The 26,829-nt window shown below is 50.2% G+C and overlaps 11 protein-coding genes across 11 annotated transcripts; 4 read left to right on the plus strand and 7 right to left on the minus strand.

Annotated features, from left to right (window-relative positions):
- Positions 1 to 68: 68 nt before the first annotated feature.
- Positions 69 to 1,512, plus strand: N7446_013394 (H(+)-transporting V1 sector ATPase subunit C; the record flags this gene model as incomplete). The annotated part of the gene is made up of 6 exons (XM_058522135.1): positions 69 to 369; positions 432 to 526; positions 583 to 674; positions 763 to 933; positions 990 to 1,254; positions 1,321 to 1,512. The coding sequence occupies 6 exons, from the start codon at positions 69 to 71 to the stop codon at positions 1,510 to 1,512; spliced, it is 1,116 nt and encodes a 371-aa protein (XP_058365612.1).
- Positions 1,513 to 1,828: 316 nt separating this feature from the next.
- Positions 1,829 to 2,517, minus strand: N7446_013395 (adenylyl-sulfate kinase; the record flags this gene model as incomplete). Its single annotated transcript, XM_058522136.1, has 2 exons — positions 1,829 to 2,453; positions 2,510 to 2,517. The coding sequence occupies 2 exons, from the start codon at positions 2,515 to 2,517 to the stop codon at positions 1,829 to 1,831; spliced, it is 633 nt and encodes a 210-aa protein (XP_058365613.1).
- A 270-nt stretch (positions 2,518 to 2,787) lies between these two features.
- On the minus strand, positions 2,788 to 3,789 carry N7446_013396 (PaaI family thioesterase; the record flags this gene model as incomplete). The annotated part of the gene is made up of 3 exons (XM_058522137.1): positions 2,788 to 2,817; positions 2,866 to 3,596; positions 3,645 to 3,789. 3 exons carry the CDS (start codon positions 3,787 to 3,789, stop codon positions 2,788 to 2,790), a joined length of 906 nt encoding a protein of 301 aa, XP_058365614.1.
- Positions 3,790 to 5,786: 1,997 nt separating this feature from the next.
- On the plus strand, positions 5,787 to 8,635 carry N7446_013397 (glycoside hydrolase family 92 protein; the record flags this gene model as incomplete). The annotated part of the gene is made up of 6 exons (XM_058522138.1): positions 5,787 to 5,922; positions 5,954 to 6,618; positions 6,671 to 6,993; positions 7,046 to 7,185; positions 7,240 to 7,789; positions 7,843 to 8,635. The coding sequence occupies 6 exons, from the start codon at positions 5,787 to 5,789 to the stop codon at positions 8,633 to 8,635; spliced, it is 2,607 nt and encodes an 868-aa protein (XP_058365615.1).
- A 454-nt stretch (positions 8,636 to 9,089) lies between these two features.
- N7446_013398 (glycine decarboxylase subunit T) lies at positions 9,090 to 10,607 on the minus strand (the record flags this gene model as incomplete). Its single annotated transcript, XM_058522139.1, has 2 exons — positions 9,090 to 10,152; positions 10,216 to 10,607. 2 exons carry the CDS (start codon positions 10,605 to 10,607, stop codon positions 9,090 to 9,092), a joined length of 1,455 nt encoding a protein of 484 aa, XP_058365616.1.
- Positions 10,608 to 11,391: 784 nt separating this feature from the next.
- On the minus strand, positions 11,392 to 13,138 carry N7446_013399 (putative neutral amino acid permease; the record flags this gene model as incomplete). The annotated part of the gene is made up of 4 exons (XM_058522140.1): positions 11,392 to 11,472; positions 11,553 to 12,603; positions 12,656 to 12,799; positions 12,894 to 13,138. 4 exons carry the CDS (start codon positions 13,136 to 13,138, stop codon positions 11,392 to 11,394), a joined length of 1,521 nt encoding a protein of 506 aa, XP_058365617.1.
- Positions 13,139 to 14,786: 1,648 nt separating this feature from the next.
- N7446_013400 (uncharacterized protein) lies at positions 14,787 to 14,975 on the minus strand (the record flags this gene model as incomplete). Its single annotated transcript, XM_058522141.1, has 1 exon — positions 14,787 to 14,975. The coding sequence occupies one exon, from the start codon at positions 14,973 to 14,975 to the stop codon at positions 14,787 to 14,789; it is 189 nt and encodes a 62-aa protein (XP_058365618.1).
- A 366-nt stretch (positions 14,976 to 15,341) lies between these two features.
- Positions 15,342 to 15,587, minus strand: N7446_013401 (uncharacterized protein; the record flags this gene model as incomplete). The annotated part of the gene is made up of 1 exon (XM_058522142.1): positions 15,342 to 15,587. One exon carries the CDS (start codon positions 15,585 to 15,587, stop codon positions 15,342 to 15,344), a length of 246 nt encoding a protein of 81 aa, XP_058365619.1.
- Positions 15,588 to 16,484: 897 nt separating this feature from the next.
- Positions 16,485 to 19,944, minus strand: N7446_013402 (RNA-binding ribosome biosynthesis protein MAK21; the record flags this gene model as incomplete). The annotated part of the gene is made up of 3 exons (XM_058522143.1): positions 16,485 to 17,958; positions 18,010 to 19,139; positions 19,192 to 19,944. The coding sequence occupies 3 exons, from the start codon at positions 19,942 to 19,944 to the stop codon at positions 16,485 to 16,487; spliced, it is 3,357 nt and encodes a 1,118-aa protein (XP_058365620.1).
- Positions 19,945 to 20,104: 160 nt separating this feature from the next.
- Positions 20,105 to 22,470, plus strand: N7446_013403 (putative proline--tRNA ligase AIM10). The gene is made up of 7 exons (XM_058522144.1): positions 20,105 to 20,220; positions 20,276 to 20,354; positions 20,415 to 20,458; positions 20,509 to 20,599; positions 20,649 to 20,728; positions 20,780 to 20,909; positions 20,972 to 22,470. The coding sequence occupies exons 1-7, from the start codon at positions 20,134 to 20,136 to the stop codon at positions 22,351 to 22,353; spliced, it is 1,893 nt and encodes a 630-aa protein (XP_058365621.1). The 5' UTR covers positions 20,105 to 20,133; the 3' UTR covers positions 22,354 to 22,470.
- A 1,338-nt stretch (positions 22,471 to 23,808) lies between these two features.
- Positions 23,809 to 24,693, plus strand: N7446_013404 (lytic polysaccharide monooxygenase auxiliary activity family 9 protein; the record flags this gene model as incomplete). The annotated part of the gene is made up of 3 exons (XM_058522145.1): positions 23,809 to 24,139; positions 24,199 to 24,442; positions 24,498 to 24,693. 3 exons carry the CDS (start codon positions 23,809 to 23,811, stop codon positions 24,691 to 24,693), a joined length of 771 nt encoding a protein of 256 aa, XP_058365622.1.
- Between the last annotated feature and the right edge of the window lie 2,136 nt (positions 24,694 to 26,829).

A 26,829-nucleotide genomic window follows, 5' to 3' on the forward strand; every position in this document is an offset into this window, starting at 1 on the left:
GCAGCCTCCACGAGGCGCCTCCCCTTTGACATACAATACCAATACCCCTCGATGAATATCTAGCAACAATGTCCAAACCAAGCCAATACCTCCTCCTCTCCCTCCCAACCTCCATCGTCCCCTCGCACCACCGCGACGACGCCCTCCAAGCCATCTCAACCACAATCTCCCCGGACAATGGCTCCGCCGCCTCCTTCCCGATCCCGGAGTTCAAGATCGGCACGCTAGACGCCCTGGTTCAGCAGGCGGACGAACTGGCCAAGCTCGAGGCTTCGTGCCAGGGTGTCGTTGCGAAGGTTGGCGATGCTTTGAAGAATATCCTTGGCGGCGACGAGGCGCAGATTGAGAGTATGAAGGTTGTCAATGATAGTACGTCTTCTGCTTGGTCTGAGCTGTACTTTTGGGAAGTGGGTGAGCTGACTGTTCTACAGAGCCTGTCGATCAATACCTTCGTACTTTCCAATGGAATAAAGTCAAGTACAGGGCTGATAAGCCGTTGGCCGAGTTGATCGATTTGCTGCAGAAGGTGAGTAGTTATCCCCGATCCGTCGCTCTAGGGCTAATCATTCATGTCTACTACAGGAAGCCGCCAGTATCGACAACGACATCCGATTCAAGTACTCCCAATATAACCAGGTCAAGAACAACCTGTCCCAGCTGCAGCGCAAACAAACGTACGTGAACGGCATTGGAAACTACACACGACACCAGCAAAGAGTCCGAGTCCAAACTAAGTCCAAACTAACACATCTATTTCTACAGAGGCAACCTCTCAACCAAGTCCCTCGCCTCGGTGATCGACCCCAAATCCATCATCCAGGACTCCGAATACATCGAAACCCACCTGGTCGCCGTCCCAAACCAACTAGTAAAAGACTTCCTGAAGACCTACGAGACCGTCGCGCCGATGGTGGTCCCCGCTCCGCGCAACTTGTCGCTCAAGACAGCGAGTTCACGCTGTACGCCGTGACATCGTTCAAGAAGCACAGCGCGGAGTTTGTGCATAAATGCCGCGAGCAGAAGTGGATTCCGCGTGACTTTAAGTATGTCGAGGGTGGCAAGGAGGAGGAGCGCAAGGAGGTTGAGCGTGTTGGTGGTGATGAGCGCAAGCTATGGGGTGAGACGTTGCGGCTTGGTCGGACGGCTTGGAGTGAGGCTGTTATGGTTTGGATTCATATTTTGGTATTGAGGGTTTTTGTTGAGACGGTTTTGCGGTATGGTTTGCCGTTAGATTTCATCTGTGCTTTGGTTCGGGTATGTATTTGCTGTGTTCTTTGGTTCCTTATGGGGAAGGCAATTGCTGACGGTCATCTTTTACAGGCGCCATCCTCTAAGCAGGCTGATCGTGCCAAGTCCAACCTTGAGAACAAATACTCTTATCTGGCTGGGAATGCCTTTGGGCGCGATAAGAAGGGTCGTATGCAGCGCGATGATCCTGGTGAGATGCATGCTGGTGGTGAGGGAGGTGCGGACTATACGCCGTATGTGTTTTACGAATTCGCGTTCCACTGAGTGTTGCTACTGGAGAGACATTGCTGTGAGAGATACAAAGTTATGGACGTTGCGTACATATACCATCTGGGTACATCGAGCACAAACTAGCATTTGGATATTTTGTTTAGTTTTGAATACAATGATTACACTCAAACAGGACAACCCAAGTTCCCTCGAATCAAAAGTCTATATTGTCCAGTATGTACAGCAAGCAGTCGGGGGGAATCAAGATGAGAAAAAGAAACAAAACCCAAACCAAATCCGCTGTACAAGACAACCTTTATCTGAGAAAAGCATCTAGCATACTCTATATACAACATCAAACCCCTTCCCCTTAGTTCTTCTTAGGCAGATATCCCTTGGAATCAAGGTACTCAATAATCTGCTTAACAGCATCCTGAACGGGAAGCTCATCGTTCTTAACATGAACCTCAGGGTTAGCAGGAGCCTCATAAGGAGCCGAGATACCGGTGAACTCCTTAATAACGCCCTCCCGAGCCTTCTTGTAAAGACCCTTAGGATCACGCTTCTCAGCAACCTCAACGGGGACATCAACGTAAACCTCAACGAACGGCAAACCAGTCTCCTCGCCAGGAGTAGCGACCTCGTGCAGCTGGCGGGCTGTGTCGCGGTCCTTGCGGTAGGGCGAGATGAACGAGGTGATGGCAATCGAGTTCGAGTCCGCGAAGAGCTTGGCGACCTCTGCAATGCGGCGGATGTTCTCGTTGCGGTCGGCTTCGCTGAAGCCCAGGTCCTTGTTCAGGCCGAAGCGGATGTTGTCGCCATCGAGGCGGTAGGCGTGCACGCCGTGGTCGCGGACCAGCTGGTGCTCCAGTTCCACGGCTATGGTGGACTTTCCTGAGGCGGACAGGCCGGTCAGCCAGATTGTGAGGCCCTGCTGGTTGCGTAGCTCGGTGCGCTCCTTGCGGGTGAGGGCGCTGGCGTGGAAGGTGATGTTGCTGTGGTGGGGTTAGTTTGGCGCAGGGGTGGAATGGGAGTGGGATTGGGATCGTACGTAGACATTTTGGAGGAATTGCACACTGTACAAAGGAGATGTAGGAGGAAGAAAGACGAGGGGCAGTTGAAACGGGGCCGCGTAAGAAGAAATGAGGATCCGCGGGGCTCGCAGATCTTGGCGGTCAAGTATACGATGGCGCAATTGTATACGAGTGGAATGGGTTGAGTGGAATGGAATAGAAAATATAGACAGCTCTCTCTATTTATATGTTCTATGTACATCTATAACTCCCTACGCCAGGAACCAGGAACGAACCATGCAGAAATTTCAGAAAATTACGCCACCTTGTAAAGACTCGATAACGCCTGCACAATTAGCGACCATCAGGAAAAAAGTAGAAGTGAAGCACTTACAGCAGCCTGCTTGGGCTCAATGAACAAAGCCTTGGCCTCAACTAACACAACAGGGTCCTTCCCATCAGTCGGGAGACTTTCAATGCGACCCTCAACCCACGCCTTGCGACCTTCAACCTTGACAGTCTCAGCGCGGAGAGCCACATAGTTATTCGCCATAGCCGGAGCACGGTAATCAATATTTAAGTTGGCAGTCACAGCCACCTTATTAGGCAAAGCCGGGAAACAGCAATTAGCAAGTCCCTCGTCGAGAATCGTCGCGAGCAGACCGCCGTGCACAATGCCCGGATGCCCGCAGACATCGGAGCCGAGGTACATCAACGAAACCATGCTCTTGCCATCGCGCTCGCTGAAGACGAGGGGTGGCACGACGATCTTGTTCGGTCCGCGCAGGGTGCCGCCAGTCAGGCTGCGCTCGCGCAGGGCCTCGGGGATCTTGAGGTGTGGGCGCGCTTCGGTGAATTCCGGGTTTGCGCGTAGGGACTCGGCGACGGGGTGAGTGCGGAGAGTAGTTTCAATCTCTTCGGCGATGGCATCCTCTGGTGTGTAGAGGGCCAGGGTCTCCTCGTTTGTGGGGATTGTGACGGACATGAGGCGTGATACGGTGCGTTGGGTTTGGTAGATTACGCCGAATGTAAATGCGAGAAGTGCGATCGTTGTGAAGCCTGCGAAGCGGCGGAAACGCGAGGGCTGGGCTGGAGATTGGAGAGATTGGGCGGCTTGGGCTTGTCCTGTGGTGTGTTAAGAGTGAAGTATTCGGAAAGAAGGAGGTGTCTTACCTGTTGTGTAGGCTCGGTGGTGAGGCTTCGGGGAACCGGAGAAAGAACGTGGAGAGACTCGGCGCTGGGTGAGCAGTCGAGGAGAGGTGTGTGAAGGGAAGTTTGGAGAGAGAGAACGAAGTGAAGGAGATAACGGACGAATCATGGCGAAAACACAGAAAAAATCAGAGAGGCGAAGTGTTGAGACAAAGTTGAGAGTGGAGAGACCTCGGCATCTCGAATTCGGCGGACGGAGTTCGTGAATCTCACGGCATAACTTGCATATTGATTGTAAGCCACTGCTCTATTTTCTGTCTCTCATCTTGCATGTTGCCTTGTTTTGGGAATTTTTTTTTTTTTTTGTACCTTTTTCCCCTTTTTATGTGATTCTTATATTTATTGTCCAAGTTAGGTCAGGCTGTTCTGCACTAGACCTGCACCCCAGATGAAAGATTAATTAGTGGATGTATTGGAGAGATCACAACTTGCTTTTCTATCTTATATGGCCTTCTGTCAGTAATTCAATAATAATTGCCTTAAGCCCTTCTAAATATCCTTCTCATAGACCCTCCGCCGTAGGCAGACATATAGTTCCACACTCAAGTTCTAGATTTGTCCAGTGGATTAGATGGGGCATATTCAGTGATAAATATAGTAATCCAATGGAAAATCCAATGGAAACATCTGACTATAGTTTAGTCTAAACTACATCCAAGTTACTACAAATATCCATTCCATTCCAACCTCGGACAGATCATCGGGATTCGGGTTTGAGCACAAATCACCAGATTGATAAACGTTGAGGAACTATACCAGATGGGAACTGGACCGAGCAACTAGTCTGATCTGCTCCTAAAGTAAAGGTTATCCATTAGTATCTCCGAATCACCTATGCGCTTTCGACGGTTTCATTGTTGCTCCCCTTACATAGTGTCCGGTACTAAGTAATGGGGATCATTAGGCTCTTGAATAATGTACGTTCCATTCGCACTCACCTGATGACATCTCCGAGGTAGAGTTCCGGAATGTAATTCTCTTTGTCAAGCGCTATCGCGGCCTCGAGCAGGGCTATTGTGGTGACTTGTTGCTGCATAGCTTGTAGCGACCAGGCGGGTGAGCAACATTTTCAGAGGGCAAGGTACGAAATTTAAAAGAAGTAAACTGGCTCTCCGTCCTTCAATAGCTGTTGCTCGCCAGCCTGATTGTAATGGGCTATGCAGCAACAAGTCGCCACAATAGTCCCCTGCCCGAGAACGCGATGGTGCTCGACAACGAGATGATATTCGGGGGTTAGGGCAAGATAATTAAAGGAAGTAAACTGGTTGTGTTCTGGAACCACAGTCAACTTAAATAAACCATAGCGTGATACAGGGTTGATCGTTTCTGTTGAGTTCATCATAACATATCCCGGAGTCTTGCCTAAAGCGCAAGTCATGAGTAACCGTACAGTGGTGTGGCAACCCACCGTGGCTCAGTGCTACCTTGTTATGCGAACATCATGTCCTTGGAAGTGATAAAGTTATCGTATTTGATGCTTGACAGTTCGGGATGATGAGATTATAAGCTAGTGGACCCTCTTGTTATAATACTATAAACACTGATATAAGTAGCCTTAATACTGTCGATCTACGGACACTGGTTGGATATGTAGATAGGGGCTATCACTGATCTTATTCTTTCGTTGAATGAGTTCATTTTTTCTTACTTTTACAAGGTAACATATATATCTAGCTAAGTAGAATTTCAAGAATGAGAAATTTGTAGTAAAAGACACCTTTGGAGAAAGATATATATTGATTGGAAAAGCTGCCTTCACCACAATAGAAAACGTATAATTCCAGTCTCATCTCAGTCCTCAATAAAACTCCATCTATTTGTCATGGCTAATTTCTCAATCACATCTCCAAGGCTGTCCAACCACCACTGCCAACCCAGACCAATTGAACACGTTCTGCACCACCCGTCGAATGAACATGTCACCCACATACCAACTCATCACTATGTGGGATAAGAATGCACGCGGGGATCGACAGGGGAAGCACTGTACATGCCAGACAAGCACGCCCTGGGATGCAGGGGTAGAGGGGGATCTGCAGTAAACACCAGCCAGACTGCTGTTTCTAACACGCGACTCGGCTCTCAAATTTATTCGACCAGGCGACCATGCCACCATATCAATTACTACTGTCGCTGGTCCTTGCCAGTAGTCGTGTCTTAGTTAACGCAGCGGACCCCTCTCCAGTAGAGGACTACGATGTCCTACAATATGTCGATCCCTTGATCGGCAGCGCCAACGGAGGTAAGCTTGAACAATTGGCAATTGGCTCTAGCCTATACTGATGATCGTGCCAACACAGGAAATGTCTTCCCGGGCGCTACATTACCATATGGCATGGCCAAAGCCGTCGCAGACACAGACTCAGAAAGCAACCAAGGCGGCTTCGCCTACGAAGGCGGCAATGTGACGGGTTTCTCGAGCATGCACGATTCAGGGACCGGAGGCAGTCCGTCGCTGGGAAATTTCCCGCTTTTCCCATACGCAGAATGTGCCGGCGATGAAGTGAACGGATGTGTGTATCCGAAAAAGCAGCGCAAAATCAAATATAAGCCCGACTCGGTGCAGGCGCATCCTGGATACTTTGCTATAGAGCTTGCGTCTGGGGTCCGTGCTGATATGACTGCTGCACAGCATACATCGTTGTTTCGGTTCCAGTTTCCGAATGGTAGTAGTCCGTTGATTTTGCTTGATCTTACCGATTTGTCGGATTCTAGACAGGATAATGCGACTATCTCTGTCGATGAATCGACTGGTCGGATGACTGGTGATGCGCGATTTACGCCTAGTTTTGGGAGTGGATTTTATACGTTGTATTTCTGTGCAGACTTTGAGAGTCCGGCTTTGAAGCGAGACAGTGGGATCTTTGTCAATTCCCGTGCTAGTGCTGATGTTCACGATTTGAAGATTTCGAGGTCTATCAATGGATATCCTCTTCCGGTGAGCTGCGTAGCATCCCCCTAGTATGGCCATGGCTTATACATGATTATAGGGCGGTGGATTCGTCCGCTTCAAGTCTGCCCCAGACAATACCATTTTGGCTCGGGTTGGAGTTAGCTTCGTGAGCACGAAACAGGCTTGCTCACACGCGGAGTCCGAGATCAAGGACTTCAATTTCAATGCCACCCATCAAGCTGCCATTGATCAATGGGCAGAGAAAATGCGCCCTATTCGCGTGTCCCGGACTGGAATTGACAATTCTGTTCTCACCAATTTCTTCAGTGGTGTGTATCGCACAATGGTCAATCCCCAAGATTATACGGGAGAGAATGTGCTCTGGTCTAGTAATGAGCCCTATTTTGACAGTTTCTACTGGTGAGTCAACTTTGATTGGGAAATGCCTAGGCAAAGCTAACAATTACCTCAGTCTATGGGACTCGTTCAGATCCCAAATCCCATTCCTGACTATCTTCGATCCTAGCGCTGTGATAAAAATGGTCCGTTCACTTATCGATACCCAGCGCCATCTAGGCTGGCTACCAGATTGTCGCATGTCACTTTGCAAAGGTAATTACCTAGCCGTGTATAGCAGGAATAAACACTGACATAGAATACCTACAGGATACACCCAAGGCGGCTCAAACGCAGACAACATCCTAGCAGACGTCTACCTCAAAGGCCTCCATGATGGCATAGACTGGGACGCCGGCTACGCAGCCGTCAAAAAAGATGCCGAAGACGAACCATACGACTGGTCCAGTGAAGGCCGGGGCGGCCTACGCAGCTGGAAAAACCTACACTACATCCCAGTCGAAGACTTCGACTACGAAGGCTTCGGCACCATGACTCGCAGTATCTCACGCACACTCGAGTATGCATACAATGACTTTGCCATTGCACAGATGGCGCGCGGTCTCAACAAGACAGTCGACGCAGAGCGGTACGAGAAACGATCTCGCAATTGGCGAAATCTCTTTAAGAAAGATCAGACATCTCTGTGGAAAGGCAACGATACAGGCTTTACGGGATTCTTTCAGCCGAAGTATTCGAATGGGACGTGGGGATATCAAGATCCGCTTGCGTGCTCGAATATTGATATGAGTGGTCGTGCATGTTCGCTTCAGAATACAGCGGGAGAAACCTTTGAATCGAGTATTTGGGAATATCAATTGTAAGAACATCCAGCCCCCCATCCATCCCTATACCCCCTAACAAAATAACCAGCTTCGTCCCACACGACATGTCAACCCTAATAACCTACCTTGGGGGACCAACCAACTTCACAAACCGCCTCGACCACCTGCACGACACAAACATAACCTACATAGGCAATGAACCAGCTTTCCTAACAGTCTTCCAATACCACTACGCCGGCCGGCCCGCAAAATCCACCTCCCGCGTCCGAACCTACATCCCAGACTACTTCTCACCGACACCAGCAGGACTACCTGGAAACGACGACTCAGGCGCAATGGGCTCATTCGTCGCGATGGCCATGATGGGTCTATTCCCGAACCCGGGCCAGAGCGTTTACCTGCTTACAGTGCCGTTTTTTGAGGCTGTTAGTATTGTTAGTCCACTTACGGGGAAAACGGCGACGGTTAGGGTGGTTAATTGGGCGAAGTTTAATACTGTTAATGGGACGGTTGGGTCGGGGGGCCGTGGGGGGAGTGGGTTTATTCAGTCTGCTACTCTCGATGGGGTCGCTTATACTAAGAATTGGGTGGGTCATGATTTCTTTACGGAGGGGAGGGAGTTGGTTCTTGTGCTTGGGGATTCGGAGGGGGATTGGGGGACTAAGGAGGGGGATTTGCCGCCTTCGCTGGCTGGGGAGGTGGCTGGAGAGGGGGAGGTTCGGGTGGGAGGTGCGCATGTCAGGAGGTGGGAGGGTGTTGTTGATGATGGGCTGTTTGTTGGTTCTCCTCTTGGTGGTCAATCCAGGAAGCATTTGCATTTTGAGAGGCATGCTCGTGTTGCTGGGGGTGGGAATTTGGGGAAGAAGGGTTTCCGGGTTTGATATTGGATTCCTAACCCTAACTTGCCCCTTTATTGTCCCCTATGTTATTTTAGGATACTTTATCTTTCATTCACGTTGTTTGAGTTATTACAAATGCTGCGACCTTGGAAATTAATGTTAGCTGAGCTTGTAAGGTTGATAGGGCCCAAGCTATTTGATGTTGCTGTATAGTTAGCCCTAATCGAGGAAACCTTTCCATCGCCAAGTAATACCTACCCAAGAACAACAATGATGGTTGACCTCATTGCAGTTAATATGGAACAAGGAGAATATATGAAGATAATAAGAAAGTCTTTTGGGAGGTTAAGCTCCACAGTCATAAAAATCGGAAACGTATATACAGGCAGGTTGGTTAAAATCATCAAAGCGCTAGTCTTTCGCACGACCCCCAACATCACAATGAATCAAATCCAAAAAAAGAGCATTAGAACAACCCTACAGTCCAACCGATGCTTTACTGAGGAGGACGGTGGAATTTGCTCTCAACCCAAGGCATACCAACAACCTTAGCCTTGCGGACCTTGTTACGGACCTTAACGCCAAGTTCGGTACCCTTCTTATGATACCCAGTGTTGACATAAACCATAGCAATATTGGCACCGCCAAGCGAGGGGCTGGGCAGACCGGAGGTGACAACGCCGACTTCAACGGGGTTGGCGGGGTCAGCGATATCAACTACAATAGCGCCCTCACGGGCTGGGGGACCTTTCTCGATGGTTAGACCGACGCGGCGCTGAGCAATGCTCTTGGGACTGGCGATCTGGGAGAGGATGACGGATGCGCCGTTGAAGGTGGCTGTTGCGGGGTCTCGGCGGTCACGGCTGACAATCCAGCCGAGGGCGGCCGCGGGTGGTGTCTGTGCTGTGGTGATGTCGTGGCCGTAGAGACACATGCCGGCTTCCAGGCGGAGGGAGTCGCGGGCGGCGAGGCCGGCGAGACGAGACTTGCTGCTGTCTGCGAGGAGGAGCTCAGTGACCTGCTCGGCGAGTTTGGGGGCTCCGGATGTCGGGATGGAGATCTCGAAGCCGTCTTCGCCAGTGTAGCCCGTGCGAGAGATGAGGAGAGGGTTGGGGGTTGGGGTGCCGTCGGGGAGAGTGAGGTGCAGCTCGCGACAGTTGCCGAAGTAGAGGGTGCTCAGGTCGGTCTCGGCGGATGAGGCATTGGCTGTGTGGATGAGAGGTTGAAGGACGGAGGCGGCGAGGGGGCCCTGCAGCGCGACCAGCGCGCGGTCTTCAAGGATGTCCCACTTAATGCTGTCGGCACCGTGCTGGGAACGGTAGGCTTCGATCTCGGCGGTCAGATAGGCCAGGTCCTCGGTACGGCGGCCGGCGTTGGTCACGAAGTAGAAAGTGTCCTCTGTGCGGCGGGTGATGACACAGTCGTCGACAATTCCACCGGTGCCTTCTTCCAACAAACAGGACAGGGTGGAGCTGTTAGGAGCCAGCTTGTCGACCGAAGAGGGAGTAACCTTCTTTAGCAGATCAATGGCTCCGGGGCCGCTCAGGTGGTGCTGCACCCTATAGAACGGAAGATTAATTAGCCATTGCAGGTCAATTCCGCCTCGGAAAAGGCCAACTTACATATGGCTGACATCGAAAAGACTGGCCTTCTCGCGCGTCCACATGTGGCTCTCCACATGGCTCATATCGGAGTAGACGAGCGGCATATCAAACCCGGCGAAGGGGACCATCTTAGCCCCGCGCTGGATATGGAGATCATAGAGCTGAGTCTTGCTAAGAGACTCATTGGAGCTGGAAGCGTAGCGCACAGCCTGATTAGCAGCCCGTGATGCTGCGACTGCAATTGGAGCCTTAGATCTCAATGACCGAGGGGCAGTTGGGCGAACGATGGCCGCGGAGGAGAGCTCCCTCCGCAGCATAGTGGAGCCGATAGAGGCGCGGGGAGCATGGAGGGCAGCGGCCCTCGCGGCGACGAGGTCGACGCCACGCTTGAGAGTACGGACGCTAGACATGGTGAATCAATGCTAGTGAATCGAAGAGAAGAAAGAAAAGAGGAAGAAATGGACCGTAAGAAGTCACCAATCCACCCTCGGGGAAGCAGTGCGGAAAAGTCACGTGGTGATAGGGCGAATCCCGGAGCAGCTGGTTGCCCGATTGGGATGCGCTCTATAGCGGGCGGACTGCGTTATGTCGTCGGGAATCACAATTGCCTTGTGAATTGGCGTTTTCTAACTGGCCAATGTTATAGTATTAGCTACTAGAGTATACTTAGTGGGTAGGTACCACATCAAAATGCTTATGGCGACCTCCATCGATCAAAAGTAGACCCGGGCTATACAACCCAGGAGAAACTAAACATCAACCGGAACACAATCGGAGCAGTTCCGCGGCAATGGTAAGTCAAGACCGGAGAGCGGGCGTGACCCCTCCAAGCCGATAGCCTACGTTTAATTGAGATCAATCTGTGCAAGGAATGCAGGGATGAAAAATATACATATAAAGGCGTTGCAAGACCAAACTCCCCGGGCGTCTCGCCAAGCCATACAAAGCGAATTTCGATGGAGGATATCCCCCAACCACAGAGCATGATCCGCCCCAAAGAAAATAAACCACCTGATATCCCAAGAGGTGGTATTTATGCAAAAACCAAGATTTCACGACCCCTTACCTTCTCGGTCATCACAGTCATAAAGTTCCCGGAGTCCAAGCGCCGGTAGATTGAAAACAACATGCAGAAGATGCGATAAATGCGACAATTCTTACAAAAAAGCACTCAACTCTCCGCCCTGCGGTGGTTTAGAGTGCGTTACTGGCACAGGTGAAGACGCCGCCGACGGTGCCTTCCCGGTAACTGCTTACAACAGACATAACGGCAGCCTGGAAAAGAAAGAGAAATGTTAGCGGCGGTTCACCAAAAGCCAGGAACGGACAGAATCCATGGTACGGAGACAACTTACATAAGTACCAGGTCCCAAGAAGAAGAATCCAACAAGAATAAGGAAAACATTAAAAATGAATCCCAACCAACCACGAATACCCCGAACCATAAAGAAGCGAGGACCATGATCCGCAGCGCGCATGCGCATATACGCAGTTCCCCAGAAAATGAAACCGAAGAATGAATCGAAAAGCGAACTCATAATCGACAAAAGATCCGAGAAGAAGGGGATAACCTCCGCAATGATCCAAGCCATGATCCACAGCCCAGCAAGGATTCCAGCCCAGGCAGCCCATCCAACAACGGTGTTGTTACCCTTGTGGCGGGTTCCCTCGAATAAGCGGAAGAAGATGAATCGCGCCGAGACTGAGGCGTACAGGACACCCAAGAAGATCATGGTCGGAATCATGAACGAGAATGAAACCTTCTTGTACACATCGTTGCCGAGAGAGCCGAAGGCGGGAGCGGTCATATACTGCGTTCCGACATAGACATACGTGATAGCGCCGACCAGACTGAACACGATGATTTCCGCAATGGTAACTGCGGTCACAGACTTCCAGAAATCGCGGGGCTCCTTCATCTCAGCGATGAAACTGGGCAGAGTGATCTGGCCAATGAAGGTATAGCTGATATTCAGGAACGCGTTCATGCCCTGCACGAAGGTCGTGCCCTTGGGAGGGATGGCGAGGAAAATCGGGTCCCCGTCTGCCGGAGTGTATCCCTTAGGATGGTCTTCGACTCCAGCGAAGACGGCGGCTAGGATGACGGAGACGAAGGTAAAGAATGCTGATAAGGTTGCTACCTTGGATAGGGCGCTGAATGTACGTGGCAGCGAGAAGATCCACGAAATGATGGCCACAATCAGTGAGAAAACCACTGTGCAGACGGCGCCGTTGGACATTGTGTTCAGGTATTCGGCGCCTACGACACAGTGCAGGCCTTGGATGAAGGTGTTGTTCAAGAGGAACATCACTGCTGTGGCCCACCAGGCGATCTTGGAGTCCCAGAATAGGTACTGGCCAATGTCACATACGTCGCGGACTTCAGGGTGTCGCAGACAGAATCTCCTATCAGGTTATTAGTTTAAACAGGGGTTGCAGATGCTGCGAATATTCATACCAGATAATCAGCGAGGTATACAAGACGATTCCAGCAATCACCACCGTCAAAATCAAACCCGGGACAAGGCCCAGAATGGAATATGACCAGGGGAAGGACATAATAGCCAGACAGATGTACTCCGGAGAAGAGCAACGCAGCAGTCTGTAACCATGGATTAGTAAATTTCGCCCAATTGGTCCCTCAATTTCCTTGCGATGCAAGTTTCGACATAAAACCCACCTTTTGCCAACTACACGTGCGGTACTTGATAGTATTCTCCGACTCCAGCTCAATCTGGCGCCCGACACTTTCCGTCGTGGAAGAAGAGTCGAGCGCATGAACATGTTGCGAACTGCGGCGACGACCATGACTCTCAATGTCATAGTCCTTCAGCTTAGGCTCCTCTGATTTATCGGAGAGGTCAGGGCTGCGGTTGATATCCCGGTCGTGATCCCAGCCGAGCGGGGCTGGTGCTGCTGTTGATTGATTCGGCCCAGCCATTTTGAACTTAACGAGCGGACGAGTCGCGCTTGTCGAAACTCGGTGGAGTTGAGAGGAGAGGTAATTATCTGCGGATGCATGTAATTCTCTCTAGGATTTGCTTGATAGGGTGCTGGTCGCGTGTGAGGGGAGTGTCTTTTGGTGATAATTGCGCCGATCAATTCGCCTTGCTCCAATGCAAGATGAAGTCCCTGTGAGCAGTGGTGACTAGTAGTGACTAGTAGTGACTGCGGAGGTGGAGGTGGAGGTGGAGGTGGACGGATTAGGGCATGGATACCACTTGAGGTAGTATTGCCTGGATAGAACCAAACCGGGGGGGAGAAGAGGAAATAAGTAAAGAGAAGAAGAGATCAGAGAACACAGACACCAAGAGGCTAAGCTAAAATTAAGAAAGTCTAAGAGAAAAAGAAGACTAAGGTACGGTAGAACAGTCGACTCTGTATTGTCATTTCCAATTGCTCCACTGCCAATCCCGGACAGAAAAACCTGTCGATCGCAAAAGTCGACAGTACCGAATGCTAAGTATATGACGTGATGGAGTAACCCGCAATGGGAGAGGCGTAAGCCACCGCTTGGACGCCAAGGGGCAGTTGATACCTGGAACGGCAGCTGGATCCTTGATCCTGGTAGACAAACTTTTCCCTTTTCTGATGCTTCGATATAGCATCTTTTTTCTTCTTTTTTTGTCACTTTTTCCACTTTTTTATTTCACTTTTTTTTTTCGTATTTGCCAGCAAGGGGGGCCACGAGGCAGTTGATTGGGGGCATGTCGGTTGCGCCCGCATATCATATCAGCTCCATGCAGGCCCCGCATGCGGCAATGGTCGAGCGAATGAAGCCCCCTGCTTGGTGAGTCCGAATCAGAATCCATGCACACGGGGCACTGAAAACATGGATGCTCTGCCTGGTATTCGAGTATTGAGCGTAAAGTGACCATTTTCCGAGATCTGATTCGATCATCGTGGCTGAATGCGATGGGGGCCGATCCTCCGACTTGACCACTGATGTGGTGATATTTCCTCAGTAGGCAACTGCCGGATCTGTGGTACAGTGTACATGTAAGTCGCATCCATGAGGGTCTAGGTTTTCAGAGGTTGATGCTGTTAGAACTACATCTAGATCCTGTTGTCACTTGGTAGAAATGCCCATTTACGCCTCAGGCATCAACATTCAATCTGCACGTGCGGCTGACTCATGGCTGAGTCACCTCACCAAGGCCGCAGGGTCAAAGCTCAGTGGGCAGGTCCTCCCGAACGTCCATGAATTGGTACCATAGGTTCGCCTTCATCAAGCATCATGCCACCAGGGCATCCTTGGAAACAACCATGAATGACATACATATGGCCTGACACATGAACAATTCTTCTCAAAAATACGATATACCCATACCAATATCAATACCGTACCAGTTCTGGCCCGTTCCCGCTCTTGCGTGCGAACCCGCAGCGATGGCATCAACACTCCACCGGGCGCTGAGCCACCGGAGCTGATCGAAATAGCTTATTTGAATGCCCCCTGCTCGTACTGCTTGCTGTTCTAGGCGTTTACAGCTTGCTACTCTGCCGAATTTACTGAGGTGCAGTAGGCGATCTTGGGATTCTGGGTTCGCCTTATAATACTTGCAGGCGCCGCCAACACCTGAAGTGGTCTAGTAGATGTAGATATACAGGGGTGAACCGTTCTTGGAAAGCTTGTCATATTGGCGCCCAGAGCTGCGGTAGATAGTACCCTCAGGGATTCCCTTATACCAGGCCGTCGCTTCGTAGTACTTAGTGATTGCCGCAGTAGGTCTGAGCTTCGGCCCAAAGGAATGCGCTTCTGGAAGCGTAGTAGACATTGAGTAAAATTTGGTCAAACATTTTGGTAGCACTTCCGTGGGCCTTGACGGCCAATAAATTACACGCGTCCAGTCATATGACAGCCAGTAGTTTCTGGCTCAAGTGGCTAATCCACCGCTTATTCCGAATATAACACATGGCATTGCGGTAATACGCCAACATCACGAGAGCCGAAGGTGTCCGCTCTCTAGCAAGCTCAAAGAAGTGCACAGGAGTTAGGGAAATTCATAAAGATCCTGCCACCAATTCTTCCTCCCCTGCACCTATTGCGCCTAATAGGCTCCCTAAATTGTCAATCGCAGGTTGGAATACCTCTTGTCACATCCTCGTTTTCTTGATTTTAGCTACGATGACTCATGTTCACTTCAGAGGAGGGATATCGTCTGGAGTGATGAGTCTGAAAGCGGGACATAGCTCACGATGCTTAGCAATGGAGCTAATCGACCGTTCCCAGTCCAGTGGTGATTATCCCAGCCAGATGCACCAATGACGTGTGCCAGAATATTGGTAGCTCGACTTTGATATTGCTCTGCTGCAGTCGTCAAAGCTTCACGACCAAATCTATCGTCGCTTTCAATACCAGGTCGAGTGCCGAGAGTACAAGCACGCATTCTGTCGCCGATTGAGCCAACAGAGCAAGTACATCATCATCAACGGCCAATAATGCTTTGCTCCCGAACATTCATTCCCAGCTGCACTGCACGATACCGAAGACGCTGTGAACTGGGTTCTCGGCCAACCGAGTATATTTGATACGTCACGCGTTTTCATATCGGTAACGCCGGTGGAAACCTTGTCTTGATAGCTTCCTTGTGCATCTCTTTGCCCCAGACACTTTCTCCTCGGTATTGGCTTTCTATCCTGTAGTCGAAGCTTTCGCTGATCCCGGCTCTCTGGTTATGCTCAACCCTTGCTGCCGTTCAGGATACGGTTCTTTGCGTATTGTTATATGCCCTCAAGTGTCGATTCCCGTGATCCTCGTATTCCGCCTTCTTATGCTGCTCTTGACCGGTACCCGTGTCGGGGTTCGATTGTCACGGCCGCTTATGATAACCTGGCGGTCGAGGTGGAGCGTTTGGCGGCGAGATTGCAGGAGTCGCCTGGGAAGGAGGCTGTTAGTGAGCGGATCGGACGGTGTAATCACACTTGGGATAAGATGGCCACCAGAGGGACGCCTGAGTGGGAAGCGAGAGAATATCCTTGTGCTCTGACTAGGGACATATTGAATTTGGGTTGAGTTCTGGTCAAGTAGTCGTCACGATTGACCCAGTGTAACTACGCTTGAATGGGAGTGTCGATAGAGGACTGGAATTTACCCACTCTGAGCGTCCTCATAAGAATGGCAACAGAGTGAATATACTAGAGGTGTCTAGGTAGATACAGGATGTATAGACAATGAAAACAGAATAAAAAGGCAAAGAAATAGGGAAAGGCACGCACAGCCCAACTCCAGCTGGGAAACAGAATTTTTGGTAGCGGGTAAAGTAGGATAAATACAAAGGAACTCTTTACATGCCATCGTCGTCGTCGGCCAACAGGGCAGCATAGTCGTCCGCCGAAGCAAAGGTCGGCAGCTGCTTGAGCTTGCGACGCTTTTTGCGATCCGACTCGGCCGGCGCAGGAACATCCGCGGGAGCGAGATCCATTCCGCCCAGCTCGATGTCCGAGGGAAGGTCCTCGTCGCTGTCGACGAAGGCTCCGTCGTCTGAGACATCCATGTCGAAGTCGTCTGAGTCGTCGTCCTCGTCTTGGGCCTTCTTGCCCTTCTTTGTCTTGGGAGCGGGAGCGGCTTCTTCGGGTTCGCTGAATTCGGCCATCTCCTCGTCGGAGGGCACGTCTGACTCGTCGTTGAAAATAACGCCGCCGTCCGAGTCCTCGCCTTCGCCTTCGCCCTCGTCTTCTGAATCGTCGAAGGCGGACTCGAGGTCGTCCATATCCAGATCGTCGTCGCTGTCTCCGTCGGCTTCGAGTTCGGGCCGGGAGTCGACGAGTGCTTTCCAGATCTCGTCTTCGTCGTCGCTGACGCCATCAACGTCATCTTCTTCATCGCGGGCGACGGGGTCGACGTCCTTGCCCTTCTTCGCGCGCACCTTCTCCTTGTCCTTGTTGACACGGGTGAAGTACTCGTGGAAGAAGACATCTTCGGCGGCAACGTCGGCGGCCTTCTTCTTCCAGAATGCCTCGGTATTGAGGGGCAGTTCGTTCTGCGCCTTCTTGCCGGCTTCGACCAAGCGGTCGGCGGTTTCACCACCAGCGAGGGGCTGCATGATCGAAGCACCGCGAGAGGGGGCGGAGGCCTTGGGTGTGCGGTACACGAAGCGGTCGAGGAAGTGAGTGAGGGTGTGCAGGGTGAGATCGGGCTTGCCGCTCATGGGGTTGTGTTCCAAGAGGTTGGCAGCGTTGAGGGAGACGGAGGGGTGGAAATGAGTGGTATAGGGCAGTAATTCCCAGAGACAGCTTCGGTCGGCGTTGCTGTGCTCGGGATCGCGTTTGCGAGGGTCGTACACAGTGGATTCCTTGGGCTTGATCTCCACGGCAGTGGGCTCTGGCTGCTCGTCATCCTCATCGAGAACATCGCGGAAGACCTCTTCATCGTCATCTTCATTATCCTCGGGCTGGTCGAACAAGGATGAAAGGCCTGGGAAAGTCTTCTCAAGCTCGCGGATCAGGAAGAAGATACCACAGATGAAAGAGGGTTGATGTAAACCAAGCACCTGGACGATACGCTTCACAAATGCCTTGACTCGTCGGACGTTGAGATCGTTCTTGAGGGCCTTGTACAGGAGGTTGAGGTAGAGAGATTGCTTGGAAGATGTAGCAACACGAGGGTCGAGCAAGGACTCGTACAGAGTGCGGTAGAAACGATCGCCAGCGACTTGGTTAGAAGCTGTGAGCTGTTGGATCAACATAAGAGCCTGGATACTGGTGTTGAAGTTGGAGGAGTGGGTGATACGGAACAGGGTGTCAAGGTGCTTCGACATGCTAGTAGAAAGTTAGTATCTCGTTTCAAGCAATACAAGTGAATTAACATACCGCTCAGAGTTAGAGTCAGTGAAAGGATAGGCACGGTTGACACCGGTCAAGACACCAGAGATGAGTTTCTCGCGCATCTCGTCGTCCTGAGCCTGTCCCTTAGCAGGGTCTTCTCCCTTGCCTTTTGATCCCTTGTGGTGGGGCTTTCCATGCCTGCCCTTGGGTGCTTGCTTGTCCTCGTGCTTACGCTGAGGCTTCAGAAGGACAAGGAAAAGTCCGAAGTAGATGTCAAGTAGTTGAGAAGCCACCTGTTCTTCTTTCTGTCTCAGAATAGTCTGGTTGAGAGTAATGATGGCATAATACTTGGCATGCTGGCTCTGCCCGGGGCGGAACAGCACTTCTTCGACAGACTTGATGATAGTAGGCTTCATAAGAGGATGCGCCTGCTCGAGCTGCAGTAAAAGGTATGATGCGCGAGATGCGATCTTCTTGCCTGGGTCTCCCAGTTTGTTGACCAAAAGACGCAGGAGGTTAGACTCTTGCTCGGGCTTCTCCTTGAGAAGTTCGTAGACGTAACTGACAGCGCGAGTCCGCGAGAATTCAATCTCGTCGTTACACCAAATCTCAAGAATCTTAAGAACCTCGAAGAATTGATCCTTGACGATGTTCTCGTAGGCCCATACAATAAGGTGGCTCTTTTGCACACCACCGGGAAGAGGGTCCTTATCGTTCCATCGGCCACCAGCACCCTGGAAAGCTGCAACGAGTCCAGGTTGGTTGGCAAAAGATCGAAGTCGGCGATCACTGGGAAGCAGAGTACCCTGGGCGAACATATCCTTCAAAGATCGCAGGACTTCGACTGCTTGCGCACGACTGCGCTTCTTTCCGAGGGCAATCAGGGTCTCCAGTCCCTTAGTGTTGTGGAGAGGCGATTCTTGAACGTTAAGAGTCAATGCGGAAATCTTATCGCTCAGGGTACCAGACGCCATGATAGTGGAGTAGAACTTGTGGGACGAAGATGCGGAAGCTCTCTGGGCGGCCGCATATTGCTCGTTTTCTTCCTGGAGCAAGGTGTTTCCAAGCTCGTGGATACGATCGATCATGTGACGGGGCAGGGCGTTCATCTGCTTGGTGGTTGGGGGAAGAGGAGGAAGAGGTGCGTTATACCAATCGGCCCGAGGAGCGACGTTCTATTCTCTGGATTAGCAACAGTATTGTCTGATTAGGTTGTTCATAACATACCAGCTTCGCAAATTCTTTAGGAATGGGAATTTCAGCTTTGTCTTTTGGGGCAGATGCCTCCTCAATATCTGATTCCGGGGAACTGCTCTGTGCATCGTCTTCGCTTTCCTCGGCCTCGACATCCTCCTCGCTCTCTTCCTCGGCCTCGGCCTCTTCTTCCTCAATTTCATCATCTTCTAGGTCCTCTGGCACTACGTGGCCAGCAGCCTCCAGCATACTGGAAAGTTGCTTGCGGAGGTCTTCATCACCGCCCTTGCCCTTTGACTTGGGAGCATCGCCTTCGACCTCGGATTCGGAGTCGACACCAGCAAGAAGATCGAGATCTTCCTCGGTACCACCCATAGCGAGAATCTCCTGGCGCAGGGTCTCATCATCATTGCTCTTGTTAAAGCCCTTGGGCTTCTCTGGCTTGTTCTTTCCACCCTTCTTTTCCTCCCGAGCAATCACCTCGCCATTGCGATCCCGTTTCTTGCCTTGCGCAGCGTCTTGGGCTTTGCCGGGCTTGGCGGGGGATTGTTTCCCTTTCTTTGTAGAAGCATCCTCAGTAGGCGCTTTAGGCTTGTTGTCTTTTCCTTTTCCCTTGCCAGAGTTCTGGTTCTGGTTCTTCAGACGTTGTTCGATTTTTTGTCGGAGGCCTGCGAAGGCGCTCTCGTCCGGCATGTTCGGCGTAGGTTGGGCATCGGGAGCTGAAACGCTGGCTTCAGGCACAATCTGGTCTTCGCCCGAGGAGCGCTTTCCTTTCCCTTTGACCATGATGTGTGGTGGTGTGGGATTGACTGATGTTGGAGAAAAGAAAATTGGACGGAGAAATCTTTTGCGGCGGGTTTATCGGGCGCTCGGACCAGGCCGATAAGAAACATCAGGGAGACTTCGAGTTACTCGACTAATTCTATTTCAGCTTCCTATGCAATTCGTGAAAACCCTCTCAAGTAGGATCTCATTATGATTTCTGGGCTGCGACCCAGTCTTGCGCGTATCTCGTCGCGCCGGCTGGCGTTGAGCCTCCGCGTCCACCAATGCCATCTTCACGTATGCGCTTCAAGTTGTCTCAATGGCCTGAAATCGGTATACTGACTTGGCTTAGTTGGATGGCCGTAGCCGTGTGTCAAATTTCTGGATTCCTACTGGTGGAATCTCGAAGAAATCCGTCGATGGAGAAAAAGGTGCGCCATCTGCAGCCCCGATAACAATCGGCGATCACCACATACTGATAGAGCCTTAAGAGGATGCCAATGACCTCCTCGTTAGAGGTGGCTTTCTTCGACAAGTATGTACTTTGGGTTTTATGTCTTTATATACATCGCTAACTCTGTACAGGCGTACTCTGGAGTGTTTCACATGCTCCCGCTTGGGTTACGTGTCCAGGACAAGCTAGAAGGTCTAATTGACAAGCATATGCGCTCACTAGGTACGATAATTTACCATGCTGTCCAGTAATTGTCACTCATATGTATTAGGCGCCTCCAAGGTCTCGCTTTCTTCGATATCTTCTCAGGAACTTTGGGAACAGTCTGGCAGATTGACCGAGGGATCAGAAGTAGGTCCACTGTTCATGATGGTATAAAGCGTTCTACTAACCCAAGTGTAGCTATTTCGGTTTAATGACCGGAAAGATACTCGTTTTCTCCTAGCTCCAACTCACGAGGAGGAGATCACCTCCCTTGTTGGGCATCTGACAACATCATACAAGAGCCTGCCATTGCGTGTATATCAGATTTGTGAGACTTGTCTCTTCCTGGTTGAACTTGTTCAGTAAGCTAACTGGAGTGTTTTTATCAAGCCCGAAAGTACAGAGATGAAGCTCGGCCGAGACAAGGCCTGCTCCGTGGGCGGGAGTTCATCATGAAAGATCTCTACACATTTGACTACAGTGTCAGCGAGGCATTGAAAACATACAATGCAGTAAAGCGGGCCTACACAAGACTTTTCGACGAACTTAAGATCCCGTATCTGGTTGCGGCAGCAGACTCCGGGAACATGGGCGGGTCATTAAGCCACGAATACCATTTTATCAGCCCCAAGGGCGAAGACGATGTGGTCAGTTGCTCACACTGTGACCATGTGTATAATGAAGAGCTTGCCGATGGTAAGACGCATAACTTCGAAGACACGGAGCAGAACAGGATACCTGGATTCCAGACCGGTGATGCCGAAATCGAGGGCATGTCGACAATCTCAACTGGCATGTGGATGGCCGTTTCCCACGACAGCAACACTATTGTACGGGGCTGGTACCCCAAATTCTCAATGCAAAATGGCGCCACGGAGCCCGTTGAGCGCCATGTCAACTCGCATGCGGTCAAGGCCATCGCGACCGCCGCTGGCATTGACCTCGATCTCAGTGTGGAGAACCCACTGCAGAAGTGGACTGCTCACGTCAAAAAGAACAAATCCTCAACAAACAAGTCACGTGTCTTGGATTTGTACGACTCGCAGGTTAGGGTATACCAACGTCCACCGCTAAGCGACCTTCTCGAGCAAGCTGGGTGCACGCCCGATGACATTGAGTACTCAAAGCTGGACCGGTTCCCCGACACCTCGAACAAGCTCAGTCTCGTCCGGGTCCATGACGGAGACCATTGCTCGCAATGCGCGCATGGATCATTGACTAGCCACTCTGCTGTCGAGCTAGGACACACCTTCCACCTCGGAACAAGATACAGTGAAGTCCTTCATGCGTCCGTATCGGTAAATTCATCTCTCCTCGAGGGGCCTTCTGAGTCTGCTGCGAAGCCTTCTGCCAAGGAGCAAATTGTACCTATGCAAATGGGATGCCATGGAATCGGTGTCTCGCGTATGATCTCTGCCGTTGCAAACAGACTGGCAGATTCCAAGGGACTTAATTGGCCGCGTGTCATTGCCCCTTACGAGGTGGTCGTGGTCCCAGGAAAGGGCATGGAAAGCGTTGCTGATCAGGTATATGATTCCCTTACTGCAGACCCGTCCGCACCTGTCGATGTCATCCTCGATGATCGCGATAAAGGTATGGGATGGAAGCTTGGTGATGCGGATCTGATCGGATACCCTATCATTGTGGTTGTTGGCAAGGGGTGGAAGAAGAAACAAACCCTTGAGGTGCAGTGCCGTCGGTTGGACGTCAAGGAGGATGTGCCGCTGGATAATCTGCGCACGTTTGTCGAATCTTTGTTGACGCAGCTGTGAATTTGATCGAGCGGGGATTTTCACTGTCCGTAGTATGTAACATTAGCAAGCCTGTCGTTGAATTGTACATTATCTCATCTCACCTGTGATGATTGTGGTTGGACCCTTGAGATTTTATTTCCTCATCTAGCGAAACTTTCCATTGCGCTATATACTGTATCACACCTAGATACGTCACGTCACTGCCCTCAGCCTGTGTTTGTGTCCTGTTACGCCCACAGTTCCCAACGTTCATTTCGTGGTTATCAGCAACTTCCCCGTGTTAGTTTCATATAGATTCCCGTAATCTAAATGTCCGAAGCAATGATCATTTACAATTGAGAGACCCTTTCATAATTCTTCACTTTCGACCTACGCAACTGGGCGCGTGGATTTAGTAATATACTTTCAGTCAACTGGAAAAATGGTTGCATCTAGCATATGAGGGTGAAATTGAGGTCGATAGTGGTCGATTTGAAGGCTAGAAACGGCTCCCTCTCCGTAATTCGAATCCCGCGGGATTTAGCAAGGGTCTTAGCTAACCAGCCCCTTACATTTTTGTGACGCGAAAAAGCAGCGATTTTCTACTAGAAACCTGCAGTTTTACTACGCATGCCACAGTTCTTAAAAATCCGCCCAATTACCATTTACCATAGAATGACTTCTTTATTTACGTTTAAACACTTACAACTTAGTATGTAAACAGATAAAACAAGGAAATGTAGCTCAGCTAAGGTAATCGATTTCTTGAGAGAGAAGCAGTACGCCTATAGATGGATGTTTACTAGCCCGTTTCAAGAGCGAAACAGATTTGCTGTCCTGGCTGGGTCTCGGGGGTTTACTAAAATCATAACATACTTATCTCGTCTCAGAACATATGCGATACAATGTCGTCCCTGCCAGTTGTTTCACAATCTGCACTTATTAATTGCGCCCTCTAATTCTCCACAGCCCCTCCCAGGGAGTCGCACCTGTCAGTAATGTAAAATGCGCGCTGCAATATGGCGATATCGGGCAACCAATTATACTTGAGAGCCCCAGAACGAGATAGACTGATCACACGTGCAATTTGTATTTTGAGAGTTTAACATACCCCAAAATTCGGGTAGAAAACCTATTGATAGCAATCGTATGGTTTCACAATTGCCCGGCAGATTCTCTACTGAATTTCAATTTCCCGAAAACAATGGCTTAGAAGCCAAGCCAACCTATCGCGGTCTGCCCTTTACAATCAAACATATAAAGAAATACATTTTGTATCAAGTAAATGATGTTAAGACATAGAATATGCAAGTCTCTATGCTTTGAGACACACAAACGGAAGGAAGACATACCGTTTGGAAGTATAAATATCTGAGAATATCTGATCGTTGAGAATCCTCAATCAGCACAGGACTCGCTTTTTGATATCTTTCAAATCCTACCTAGAGTAGATCTTTTCCTCTCGGTCGTTTTACATCTATTCCTGACGCCAAGATGAAGTATTCTGCAGTCTTCGTTGCAATCACCGCTGCGCTGGCGCAGTCCGCTTCAGCGCACTACATTTTCAGCAAGCTTGTTGTCAACGGCGAAACATCGAGTGACTGGCAGTATATTCGTCAGACTACTCGGAGCAAGAACTATATGCCCACCAAGTTCAGCTCCACATTCGACAATCTGACTCCCACTGACAGCGATTTCCGCTGCAACTTGGGCTCTTTTACCAACGCCGCAAAGACCGAGGTCGCAGAGGTCGCTGCTGGTGATAGCATTGCCATGAAGCTCTTTTATGACGGAACTATCGCCCATCCTGGACCAGGGCAAGTTTGTATGAACGCATTTTCCGAATATCTATATCTAGTGTGCTGACTAGCTCTTCTGCTACAGATATGTCCAAGGCACCCTCGGGTAATGTCCAGCAGTACGAGGGCGACGGTGAATGGTTCAAGATCTGGGAAAAGACTCTTTGCAACAAAAGCGGCGATCTCACCAAGGATGCTTGGTGCACCTACGGCATGTCACAATTTGAGTTCGAGATCCCTAGAAATACCCCGGCAGGCGAGTACCTTGTCCGTGCTGAACACGTCGGCCTCCATGGCGCTCAGAACAATGAGGCCGAGATATTCTACAGGTGAGACAACATGTGACATTTTACATTGAAGGCATCATCTAACCAACATATGCAGCTGTGCCCAGATCAAGGTCACCGGCTCCGGCAACGGCTCCCCCAGTTTGACTTATAAGATCCCCGGGATTTACAATGACTCCATGAAGCTTTTCAATGGTCTAAACCTTTGGACTGACTCTGCCGATACAATTGAATCCGACATTCTGAACACGCCTATTGGTGATGATGTTTGGAATGGCAGTGGCTCGTCTTAGACTGCATTTTCTTCCTCTGCAAGCTCCGCCTTGTCGCGCCTAACGGAGTGGAAAATGTTAGCCGGAGCCCGTATAACCTGCGAACTACTAAGTCCAGTGCTAGGTCTCGCCGATGACGCAGATTCATACACTGAACTAGAGTCAGGGGCCACCTTTTTTGCCGAATAAAACTACATGCTGCATTTGGAGCGATGTTATTATGAGTGGACCCGTGTAAAGTAGAACGGATTTTAGCTATATATCTAGGTAGAATACCCAGGAAGTGTTGAGCTATAACTTAATGTAGTGTATATTGTAGTCAACTGGAAATGAAACAGATGAAATGTCTATACATCTAGTCACTCCGTATATGATTCTCACCCTAACTCGCCTCTAGCCGAGAACTTCGCACTCAGAATTAAGTATTTGAGAGTATTGGCACCCGCAGCATAAGTGATGAAGAATATGGACAGGCAGATATTCCAGTTTTGGCTGGATAACCCGAGATCTGAAAGCATCCCGAAGAACTTAGCGTTCGCAGTGAGTGGGAATTGAACAGCAGAATGACTGGGAACTTTGCGAATTTGTAACTGTGAGCCGTCCATCGTCAAACATCGTTCGTACCCCACACCTTCCGCGGAGAAACGCTCAATGACTCGCTTGATCTGCTCCTTGTAGGGACAGATCAGTGTCATACCCTCAGGGCAGATCCGATCTTGAGTGGATCTGTAGGCGTATAGTGCCCTGGGCAAAGTGATCCGACGTTGATGTAGTGAAGAGGAAGAGGAAGAGGAAGAAGAGATAATGAGCAGAAAGATACATGGGGGTGTTAGCGCGCTTTTCTTTTGTTTGCCTCAGATGTTCTCTACTTCATGGCAAGCAAGGCTTAGGTCAAAAGAAGTTTATTGCAAGCTATCGATAGTAAGGCAAGTCAGATATCTAGAACGCACAAGCTGAGCAACAAGGCAATGTCCAAGGGTACCAATTAGACTGAAGCTACATCTCTCTCCTCACCCTCCTAGTTATCGCCCCAAGGTCTAGCTTAATGTATTGGCTGACTGCTGTAAAGAACTAGTTCGGTTTTTTTTTCTTCGCTCTTCCCCATTTCCTCTTCCCTCGTTCTACAACACTTCTCCACAAACGCGGAAATGTTTACAACACAATCCAATTTCCGAGAATGGCCCCGAAAGGAAGGCCTGATCCTACCATGAATGAAATATCCACCAGGGCGACTGGGTCCCAGGCGAACAGGCCTAAAGGCCCCTCAAGCCGAGTCAGCAAAGCGGCGACAAGCCATCGCCAAAAAAGTCGATAAAGACCATATCTTTCTTCGATGCATGGAGGATGCCGAGTTCAGAGTCAGTGAAGAAATGACAAATGAGAGCTAAGCTAACCTGGTCTTTTTCCTAGCCCAATCTTCATTCCCTCGCCCTTTTAGTCTGGATAGACTGAGGATGTGTTTCAAGCGCTTCGTGGACCGTACCCACGCCGCTACCGCGCCTGACTCAACACCAAACGGTGAGAATATCGATGGGGAGAACAAAAGCACGGAAGCCGACCACACTCTCCTGACAACAGCCTCGATGAGAAGAATGGCGATGATGCCAACGCTCCAGCCTACCTAGGTAGGTTGAATGGCCTTTACGTTCCAACATGATCGGAACTGCCCGGGTGGAGAGGGTCCCAGAGACCTTAGTTTTACTTTTCGTTCACGCAGAACTAATCGATGATTTGAGGATCCCTTATGAATCCTCTCTCAAATACACTACGAGTCAGGGCTACTCGAGTTACTGTGCTCTCTCACAAGATTCTGGTTGTCATTCTGGGAGTGGTCTGGGATCGCACAGCCTTGCCCCAGTTTGTAGCCCTCGATCCTATACTGCTAAACGAGCCTGCGCCAGTCAGTAACTCATTATCCCGATATTTTTCAAGTATGAATGCATATCAACTCACCTCATCCAAAGATTAACAGCTTGGCAGTACATCCTCTTGGTCTTGAGAAAAGTCAAAATCCTCACGAAGGGTACTACCAGCATATTCACTGCTGAGTGCCATCTGCTTGCTAGTCAGAATAACACGCTATGGATTTATGAACTGGGGTGGGGACTGACATTATGTGTTCCAGTACCCTAATATTTTAAAAGCACTTTGTTCCCA

Source organism: Penicillium canescens (assembly GCF_028828765.1).
Source record: "Penicillium canescens strain IBT 15451 chromosome Unknown utg000011l_segment0_segment0, whole genome shotgun sequence".
NCBI classification, from domain to species: domain Eukaryota; kingdom Fungi; phylum Ascomycota; class Eurotiomycetes; order Eurotiales; family Aspergillaceae; genus Penicillium; species Penicillium canescens.